At 44.4% G+C, this 10,715-nt stretch overlaps 1 protein-coding gene across 3 annotated transcripts in view; it reads left to right on the forward strand.

Moving 5' to 3' along the window:
• The window catches only part of ARIH2 (ariadne RBR E3 ubiquitin protein ligase 2), a 35,493-nt gene extending 24,815 nt beyond the window's left edge, over positions 1 to 10,678 (forward strand). For all 3 annotated transcript variants that reach the window (XM_066558394.1, XM_066558393.1, XM_066558395.1), the window contains 8 exons: positions 395 to 512; positions 2,007 to 2,057; positions 2,158 to 2,179; positions 3,650 to 3,801; positions 4,869 to 5,012; positions 5,393 to 5,461; positions 6,381 to 6,464; positions 6,934 to 10,678. In XM_066558394.1, coding sequence (XP_066414491.1) covers positions 395 to 512; positions 2,007 to 2,057; positions 2,158 to 2,179; positions 3,650 to 3,801; positions 4,869 to 5,012; positions 5,393 to 5,461; positions 6,381 to 6,464; positions 6,934 to 7,005 — 712 coding nt within the window. In that variant the 3' untranslated portion in view covers positions 7,006 to 10,678. The remainder of the gene's footprint in view (positions 1 to 394; positions 513 to 2,006; positions 2,058 to 2,157; positions 2,180 to 3,649; positions 3,802 to 4,868; positions 5,013 to 5,392; positions 5,462 to 6,380; positions 6,465 to 6,933) is intronic.
• The last annotated feature ends 37 nt before the right edge of the window (positions 10,679 to 10,715 follow it).

A 10,715-nucleotide genomic window follows, 5' to 3' on the forward strand; every position in this document is an offset into this window, starting at 1 on the left:
GTATCTCCATGCAATGGCCCTTACTCACCTGGGGTTGTCAAGTTGTGCTAATACAGATGCCTGATATCTGCCACTGGAGTCAGGCTACTTGTAAGTGACTGGTCCACCCCAGAACTCTGCAGTCATGTTAGAGGAGACATAGGTGGGCTCTAGGAAGGGACAAGTCAGCCCTCAGACACGTGATTTGTCAGGCCTGGGTTCACTTCCATCCTCACTCTTCCTTTTACACAAGAAGGGGGAATTGGAGTTCAGTTTTGGTCTTCACGCTCTACTAATAGACAAGAGCATTTCCATCCCTTACTGGGCCCCCAGATTTTGGTCAGGAAAACCTCAATCCTTGAGTCATTTCTGTAGAAATTGATATGTCTTTTTCTTTTTTCCCCCCCCTTTTAAGCTTTAAGTGTCGGCAGATGTACCACGCACCCACAGACTGCGCTACCATTCGGAAATGGCTCACCAAGTGTGCAGATGACTCTGAAACAGCCAACTACATCAGTGCTCACACTAAAGATGTAAGGACAGGCACCTGCATGTTATTTCTTGTCCTCTTGCCCTGCCTGGAAACCAGGATAGAATTCTATACACACATAGCATTGTGTTCTTCTTTTTTGCAGACTGCAAATCCTTACAGCTCCCTAGGGACTGTCAAGAAGCTTCTGTCAGAAGCTACTGTCATATGTGAGCTAATTACATCCCTATGGCAGTGGTGTAACTCAACTGAATGCCTTGGGAAAGCTTTGTGTGGGAGGCTCAGCTGCCCTCCTGCAGTAAGGACCTGGTGGTCCTTATTCCAGACCTGGTGTGAATGTCTTTGACTGCCAAGTTTGTTGTCCTCCCACACGCAAAAGAACTGTGGGTACTTTGAAATGATCAGTGGAGATGTATTTAAAATGGAAGGAGAGGCTGTGCAAAGTCAGTACCAAATAAGGCACCAGTGGTGTTTAAGTCTGCAAAACTTTGTGCAGTACTGTTAGCTGGAGGGCAAGGGAAAAAGTCTTGATTTGGCAAGGACTGCAAAATGGAGTAGTTGAAATCTGTAAATTAGACATTGGAGTACTTCTAGTAGGTTTAGACCCAAGACAAAGAAATAGTATTACATATGGTGCACACTAGCCTACCTACTATAGAATTGTTGTATACATATACTATCTTTATCCTCTAAATTACCTGTCTGAGATTGAAACTTTTAATGTCTTTTGGGTATTTTGTGGCCTGACTTCAAAATAGTTCTTGGCTACATTTGTGCTGCCATGGCCAGTGGCAATTGTGACAGTGGTGATTAGCTGCAAGCTTCAGTTATGTTAGGAAAGGGGGTCAGAGATTAGATGGACCAGAGATTTCAAGTTCCCTTCCTTCTCTGGAGAAGGTGTCAGCACCTGATGGTATTGTTTCTGCTATGCTTATTTGTAGAAATTTTATTTTATTGAGCACTGTCCTGACATACATTTTGCCTGACATGAAAATTTATACAAAGTAGCAGAACTTAGTTCCTCCTTTTTACCTATGCAGCCCAAAAAATGTATCTGGACATTCCAGGGTATCTGTGGAGTGGGGATATGTGCAGCTTTCCTGTGGTTAGGCAGATTCTGTGCAGGTAGCTGAGATGTCATTTGTTAGTGGCTGCTGAAGGCAGAATATAGTGACAATTATCTGTAGTCAAATGATACACTGTCAATCATGTCCCTGTGCCTGAGTAACTGCAGAGGGGTAACTCAGCAAGACCTTCAGTTTTACATGGAGTAACAACAGTAAATTTGTTTTCTTGAGCAAACAGTCCAGTGCTGCTGTGAAACTTCCTGACTTTGCCTTTCTGCCATCTTTTAAGTGGAGCTGTCAGGAGCTGGTGGGAAGCAGGGTGAAAATGCTAATATTCTTATATGAGAATATTTCTCATACATGAATTCATATTTTTAAGAAAAAAAGGCAGAGAGGAATAATCACACAAGTGCTGTCATTCTTCAGAAGGTTGCTAGAGTTGGATCTAACAATTGTGTCTGTTTCCTCAGTGTCCCAAGTGCAATATCTGTATTGAAAAGAACGGAGGCTGCAATCACATGGTGAGTAATTCCCTGAACACGTCAAACCTCCCTTGTTCTAAGTGGAATTTTTTTCCCACACTTTCTGCTAACCAAATGCCTCTTGTCTCTTCTTTTTCAGCAATGTTCCAAATGCAAGCATGGTAAGTTGGGCTTGGAAGCTGTTTTCTCTGCAATGTTTGTCAGTGGTGATGATCTCTTCTATTTTTTTGTGATATTAAGACAAATTGTGAACACAGGCTGAAATATTTTGTCCCTAGTAAAAGCTGAACAGGATATTAATTACAGATTTCTGTGTGATAGCTTTTTTTTCCCCCCACTGGCTGTGATCTCAGCTGAGTTCTGCAGTGCTGTTTTGGCTTTTGCCCCTGATGTCTATTGGATATGAGAAGTCTTCATAATATTAACAGTGGAATCCATCTCACAGGAGAGCTTTCCATATAATTGTGTTTTTAATCAGCTGAAAATATTGTCAAATGTAGCCATTTACTCAGATCAGCTTAAGTCCTTCTGCTTAGTGATGGAAATAATGAGCTTCAGCTCAGATGAAACTGCAGGAGCTGTGAATTGTTATATGGAGCAGCAGATATTGAACTTCTCAGTCCACTCTTGTGCAATTAGCAGCCTGAGTGTCTTTGGCCCATTGTGTGGCCCTGTTCTTGCACTTACCTTTTCATGGCAGAATTAATTTCTGTTGCCTTGGAGTGAGATAACTCAGAGGGCTGAATACAACTAAGTGTACCCCTAGAAACTATTGTAATATCAGAACCTTATTGGGAAGGTGATTAAAGATAACTGTCCTCTCATTTCCTTTGGGGTTCTTGGCAGCACTGGATGTGCTTTGATGGAGCTCTGTGACAAGGGGGAGCAGGCAAGTGCCAAGATACCATGGTGATTTAGCACTTGAGAAGGCTGATGAACTTGGAATTACAGTTTTCAGTCTCATTATCATAAGTAAAACAGAAGGGATTCTTATTGTAGCAACTTAGTCTCTATCTTTTTTCCTTTGCAGCAGAACACTCACAGCCTCACTCCGAAATCAGAAAATTGCCATGTTTTGCTATTTTTATTATTGCTCTCTTTACTCTGCCTTCTTCCTATTTCAGCTGCTTCTAACTCGAAGTGTCATAAGCCAGTGGCATCTGACCTGGGTTGTTCCCTCCTGGAGAGAACTGAGGGCAGGCTTTCTTTTGCATTACTTAGTTCACTTTTGGATCCAATTGTTTTATTCAGACCGAGGTTTGCATGGGGCAGTGTGCCCATGGTGGGGAGGGTGCAACTCACAAAAGAGACTGCCAGCCTCTTTTCTAACCCAGTGACAGTATGTGCAGGGTGCAAGTGCAGTTCTGCCCAGTGGTTTTGGTGTACAGGATGCAGAGCTTCAAGATTTACTTTCCATAGTTGAATGAGAGGCTGTGCAATTAAAAATCTTCAAGACAGGCTGGTATTTTTGGCTCACTGTTGAGTTCTGTTTTGCAAGATGATACAAAACGTGTGTGTTTCTTGGCTTAGCAGAAATATCTGAACACAGATGGGCTCTGTCTCCTGAAGTTTTTCTTTCTCAGAGATTTTTTTTCTGTGCATCACAGTGGGTTTTTTGCTGTTTTCTACAGACTTCTGCTGGATGTGTCTGGGAGACTGGAAGACTCATGGCAGCGAGTACTACGAATGCAGTCGGTACAAAGAGAATCCTGATATTGTAAACCAGAGTCAGCAAGCACAGGCCAGGGAGGCCCTTAAGAAGTACTTGTTCTATTTTGAGAGGGTAGGAGACATCTCCTTGGCCAGAGCTGCTGTAGCCTTTTAATGCTCCCTGCCTGGTGCAAAGGTCGTTGCCAGCAATCTCCGTGCAAGAAAGTGCCCAAAGAGAATCTGTGCAGAATTTTCAGGCCCTGTTGTTTTTCACTCAAAATCCTGCCCTGAAAGTCCCATCCAAACCAGTGATGTCATACCCAAAGCAATTTGTATTCACTCCTATATTCCCTTGTGCTAGAGAAAATGAGAATTATCTATGTGCCACTGTACTATGTACCTGCAGGCTGAGTGCTGCTGCAGTAGATAGATATTGCTCCAATCATTTCCTTTCAGGACTGAGGAACTTCTGTTCCTTGCAGTACATCTTTATACAGATAAAAACTAAATAAGTTGTACCACATTCAAAGCTCCATTGGCTGTAGCAAAGTCTTTACTAAAATTTCATGTAATCACATTTTTAAAAGTTGCTATCAGAGCATGTCTGTCCACACAGCAGGCTCCATGCACCTGGCCATGCAGAGCAACTCTACAGCAGTGTCTCTAGAAGAGAATGTGGTAGATGTTAAATACTGCTGCGTTTCAGTTTCCCCATTAAAATGAGTTTATCCTTCACAGCATGAGCCAAGTACTGTCATAAAAAAGCCTTCATTCCTGGCTCTCCAGACCAACAGGCTTTGGGAAATAGCCATGTTTACAATGTGCACATGGATACTGGAGTTCACTGAGCCCATGTCAAATGTTAATTTAATCTCTTGACCTTCCTATAGAAATCCTTTAAGTAGAGGAATCACCATGACTTTCCCCTTGTTAGACATGAGGTCACTGTGTGACCAGAGGGCATTCCCACTCGGAGGAGCTGGGTTTGCTCCCTGTTCTTGCTGCTGTCAGTCTGTTGTCTACAGCCTCTGCCACTTGCTACTGGAGGTGCTGTCTTGCCATTCTTTCCCACAGCATGTCTTGCCTTGCTGGACTCCTGCCCCACTCCAATTTCTGCTTGCTAGAGCTTGTGCTTTTACAGCAGTAGTACTCTATTCTCATGCTGGTTTTTTCCTTTCCCTGTCTCCCCACCTCTTGCAGTGGGAGAATCACAATAAAAGCCTACAGCTGGAGGCACAGACATACCAACGAATCCAGGAGAAAATCCAAGAAAGAGTTATGAACAACTTGGGAACATGGATAGATTGGCAATACCTACAGAATGCTGCAAAACTACTTGCAAAGGTGAGGAATTGTCTCTTGTTTGGCACAGCGAAGAGAATACCTGCCAGAATGCTAAATTCATGACGCCAAGTGAGGCAGGAAATTTAAGAGTTGTGGTTATCTGGGACAGTACTTCTGGTGTAGGACATGAACAAACCAAAAATCATCTAGGACTGACCTCTGTGAAGTCATGCTCCACAGCACACAGACCTTCCAAGGAAGGTGTAGTAAATTCTACCTGCACAAGTCCTTCCAAGGAAGGTGTAGTAAATTCTACCAAGAAGTCTCCAGTTGTCAGGAGGTAGCTTCTTAGCCTGTAGTGGTTGCATAAATATGACTGTGCTGACTTCCAAGACTGAGACTCCTGTCTTTTTCTCTCTCTCTCTCCCACTCTTGGACAGTGTCGTTACACCCTGCAGTACACATATCCATATGCCTACTACATGGAGTCTGGTCCCAGAAAGAAGCTGGTAAGATGTTCTGCTCTTATTTTGCTGATAACTTTTTGGGGTATAGCTGGCAGCATGCTGGGCTGAATTCCAGAGCTGGGCAGTGTCTGAAATACTAGTCCTGAGTCTGAGGTAAGGACAGGATAAATAGGTGGGTTTGCACCTTTCTTCTTCACTTCAAGTCGACCAGCAGCTCTGTCCTCTTATACATTACATTATTTTCCCAGGGGACTTCACTGCACTTTCACTAACAAGCCATTTATCCAGAATGTTTTGAGGCTGGAAGTGTGCATTTATTTCTTGGTAAGATTTATCACAATGCTGTGGCCATATTTCCTGTGAAGAGCTGCTGGAGGAGAGCTTTTCCTTGGATCAGGGTGCAGCTTTGCTTTTTATTCCTGCTATAAGTTCCTTGCTAACTTGGTGCATCTCATGGGCTGAAAAAGTACAAAAAAACCCCTTGAATTCAGGAAAAGTTTTTTCTTTGACTCAGCTGTCCTGTAAAACCTGTTACAGAATCTTTCTTCATGGCATCCCGTGTTCTCTAAGGCTGTGGACAGATGTTCTCTTCTGGATCTGACTGTGCCTGTGGAACAAGTTGCTGCTCCCAGCAGTGGTTAACAGTCCCTTCACTCTGCCTGCAGAGCTACTTATGAGAGCATCTTGTGACCTGTTTATGGCAAAATAAGCTGAATTAGAGGATACTTGTCACGTGCAGTGTTTTTAGGCTGACTGGGTTAATTTTGAGTGATGCAGGTTGGGGAGTGCTTACACAAGAAAAGCCCAAAAGGGGTGATCCCATCTAGGTGAAGGTGGATAAGGAGGAGACACAATCCTGCTCTGCCAGCACAGCAGGACACATTTGTCTGTTCCTCAAGTGTAATGAAACTGCTCCACTAAACTAGTTTCTTGTTGATATCTCTTATTTTGCTCTTTGCAGTTTGAATACCAGCAGGCCCAGCTGGAAGCTGAAATTGAAAATCTCTCATGGAAGGTGGAGCGAGCAGACAGCTATGACAGAGGGGTGAGTGTTCTGATTGCTTGAGCTTGTTGGCCAGATTTTGTTTGTTGGGCTTAACGCTTCTGCGGGAGCACTGAGGCTGTCAGGTGAGGGTCTGAGAAACTAGATCCAGAAACCACCTTTAGCCAGCAGATGATGTAGAAGCAGAGTGCTCACTGCCTTGTGGGAGAGGAGGGAGGGCTGCAGGGATTCCTGCACAATGAAACAAGTCCCATGCAGCTCTGGAGGAGACTGCGTGCAGCCTTGTGGTGAAAAGCAGGTTTCTTAAGTGTGTGTAGCATTTTAGACAGAGCTAGGTAACTGCAGAGGGAGCCCACATAAAAAGGAAGAGGATCTGGGATCTTGTAATCCAGAGTGTGCATGAAGTGTGTGATGGTTCATGCTTCTCAAGCTGGAGTTCAGTGTCCCCTAAGGCAAATGAGGTCTTCTCCAGGGATTTTATGCTAACAGTTTGTACCTTCTCTTTTACCAGGACTTAGAGAATCAGATGCACATAGCAGAGCAGAGACGGAGGACCCTGCTGAAAGACTTCCATGACACATAAGAGAGGAGGAAGTGACAGTGCAGGGGTGAGAGCAGCAGTGAAGTGATGGTAGCTTCACTGGGATAAGCAGGCACTGCCTCTGGGAGAACACGGCCAAGGACAAAGCCACCCCTCCCCTTGCAAGTCAGACACATGCAAACACCACCTCTTAGTCCAGTTTGTTCTCTTATCTTTCTGTTTCTGTTTCTGCCAGGCTAGAGGCCAGAGCTCAGATTGGCATATTTCCTGGGCCATTTCCCTCCTGCCCTTGATGGTTTCAGAAGGGGAGGGAGTTTTTTTCTGAATGGCTGTTAATAGTGTTAGATCATTACAGTTTATGTAATTTTCAACGGTTGTACAATTATACAGACAAACCTTAGAATAACACAAAACCCTTTTTAAAAATAAATTGGCAGTGGAGTGTTTTTCCTTAATCTGCTTGTAAATTTAATGGGCTTTTCCCCCTCTCCTTCTCCCTTCCTCTGACCCAAAAATCCTCCTAGTCGTTGAAGGAGGTTAAAAAATATCTCAGCTAGATTTTCCAATGCTCCTTTAACCAGGGCGTTGCAGCATTGGCATTGCATGAGGAGAGTGGCTGGTGTTAAGGGTGGCTGCTGCTGTGTCTGGTCTGACAGTACCAGCAGTGGCTGTGATTCAGTATGATCACATGTGACATCTCTTTTTCTTGTAAATCAGCTGTGCAAAATCCAGCTACACTAACAAAAGCAAACAGAGGAATTGTAGGGGACAGACCGGGTTAACATTGGGGAATATGCTTGAGTTTGAGAGAAATTGAGAGAAATCAGATTCTGCATTTGATGAATTTAGGTCTTCCACGTAGATTTTTGCTTTACTTGTTTTTGTGGGGAGGATGTTGTATTGCCAAAGTGAGTGATGAGGGAGTAGTAGCATACAGTTGTTAATCAAGGCTTGGGGCTTTTGCAGAGTGAAAGAATCCATGTTATAACAGTGCCATGCAGCCTGATAAAGATTATTTGTGCCTGCTGGGTAGCATGGCTGAGAAAAATTGATCTCGTTCATCAAAGTGAGACTAAACACCACTACATTGAGGAGGAAAGATAATGTACAACACACTCCCTGGCACGTGTTGGCAATGTGGACGGGCACTTGAATACAGGTGCCCTGCTTGTGCAGAGCCTGCACCAAGCCAGGCAGAAAAATAACTAGCAAAATTAATTTATTTGTATATTAGTATTGATGCTGGTGGGAATTTATCAGAAAATTGATTGTTAGGAGCATGTGGAGCTTTTTTATTAACATTCTCTTTTCTAATGTAAAATATACACTAAAATAAAAATATGAAAAACCTAGTTCATTTTAGTAGGGGTTAACATGAAAAAGGTTACTTAAATGCTGACTCTTGCCTGTTTGCTACAGGAAGCAGGCCATATATTAGGATTTCACAGATATCTGTGTCACTTGCACCAGGAACTTCTTGTTTGCAGCCAGATGCAGCTGGAGTCTGATTCGAGGAAATTTTCACCTCTGTGGGGAACTCATGGGATTCTCTTCTATGCTGTATTTGGAAGTGTTGCCTTTGATGCATCCCTGTATTGTTCTTATGCAATGTCACTTGATAAAGATTAAACTGGAGGGGGGAAAAGTGCTAAATTCCTCGTGTCAGAATAAGCTAACTCTGCTGTTGGAGCCTCTTTCATGTACCTGAGACGTGCCCCAGGTATTTGCAGCAGGTGCAATTGGGCTTATAGATTTTATCAAGACTGATGCATTAGTTTAAACGAGGAGTAGCTGTCATAGGAGCTAATCCTGTGGCCATGCTTGTTGTACACAGCAGAAAATTTCAAACTTAGAGGCCTTTTCCTTCCTCCCTCCCATCCCTGGTGTGGGATCTATCCTCAGGGAACGAGGGGATGCACTGCGAGGAGCTGCTGGCCTTGGAGTGAGTGTTACAGCAGAAGCAGCTGAGGTAGGGCAGGTTGTGGAGGGATGGCTGGAGCCAGGGAGAGGGCAGGGAAGGGAGCTGTGGTTTCTGGGAGCAGCACTGCTTGCTGTGCAGGAAATCTCCATAGCCATGGCTCCTTACGTTCCTGCTCTGTCCTGCTCTGGCTCCCCTCGAGGCTGGAGCTGTAGAGATAGATCTTGCCTTGCTCCAGCCACTGTCTCTTGATTTCATTCCTTACTCTGCACCCAGCAGCAGCCTCTCTGTGCCCTCCTCATGATATATCCTAGAGGTCAGTCTCTCTTCCTCTCCCCTTCCCAAATGATTGTCTTGGCATGCTGCTTCCACGGGAGGGGATAGTGGAGGGAGGAAGGTTTGCTGAGACCCAGCAATTTGCAGTGAATACAACCAATGTTTAAACTATTCTTTAAAAATGTAATGTGCAAAATACTGATTAGGATAAAAGCTGGTGTTCTTGTTGTCTAAACATAACTATTTTAACACCTAATCCCTTTACAGAGCAGGTATGTGGAGTTTCCTAATCCCAAAGAATTTTCACTTCTGTTACATAATTGTCCAGCTTTGAGCTAAATGAGAATGAGGTTTTGTCTCTCCTTCTCTCTTTCCTTCCCTCCCTCCCTCTTCTATGCCCCCACAAAATATTTTGCTATGAATTCTTGTTTGTAGACAAGCCAGACCATATAGCTGTGGTGAGGCTTACTGAACAGGCTGCTGAGATGCTTGGCTGAGGAACAGTAATAAAGATTGCACAGTGCACCCACTAATTCTTTCAAATTTTCTGAAACTACAGCTTTGTCAACAGTTCCATTTATTATTAAACAAACCATCCTTTCTGAAAATGGTGAACGCCCTGGGTTGCACCCACAAATCCTATTGCCATACTCTGGGAAAACAACAGGAATTGCTTTTGCAGCCCAGGAAGGACCACTTCTGTGTTGGTGTTGTACAGAAAGTCGTGGACTGCAAGACAAAGTGTGCAGGGCACAGGGGCTGCTGGCTCTGTGTGTAAGGTGAATGACACTGCTCAGGAGGCAGGCGACAGGAAGGAAATGAGGGTTCTCAACACCAGAAGAAAAGGCCATTTCCCCCCATGTAATAAATACATGGCCCTCTTTGAGTTAGCAAGGTTATATGGATGTAGGTAATAAAAAGTGGCTCAGGAGTCATTAATTCTGAGGTACAAGTTTCCCTTTGATGCGTTAACTGCTACAGACGTGGAATGTTTGCTCTCTTTTTTCTTTTTTGCACTTGTTTCCAGCTCCTGTGCCAGCCCGACACCTCTCCATCCTTGCATCTGGTACTCTTTTATTTGGGCCTCGCTTGTGTTAGTGCATTGGCTGCCTCATCTCTGTTCGTCCTCAGGCTTCCCAGACTGTAACAAAACGTTTTCTACTGACACCATAAACTGCATGACTGCTGCCCTGCGCAGCGAAGTCTCTGTGCCCGCCCGCAGAGGGGGCAGCAGGAGGTTTCTGTACTATAGTCTTGCACTCTAAATTTTAGACTTTTTAAGCAGGTGAAAAATAGAACTTTATTTTTAAATGAGGCACTTGTTCTGGGAATTCCTTTCTCGGCCCCGGTCTGGTTGGGGCTGTGGGACAGCGCTGAGGCGTGTGGGAGGGCACAGGACTGCTCCCACCCCTCGCTTTTCTTCGCAGGCACCAGAGAGGGGCAGGGGCGGCGGAAACCGCCCGGGAGACGGTTGCCAGAGGTGTGCCCGTGGTTTATTTGAAATAAATTGTGACTTTCTAACTTCGGCAGTGTCCCGGCTGTTCTTATCGGTGGCGCG

This window comes from Molothrus aeneus, chromosome 12, assembly GCF_037042795.1.
Source record: "Molothrus aeneus isolate 106 chromosome 12, BPBGC_Maene_1.0, whole genome shotgun sequence".
Lineage (NCBI taxonomy): Eukaryota > Metazoa > Chordata > Aves > Passeriformes > Icteridae > Molothrus > Molothrus aeneus.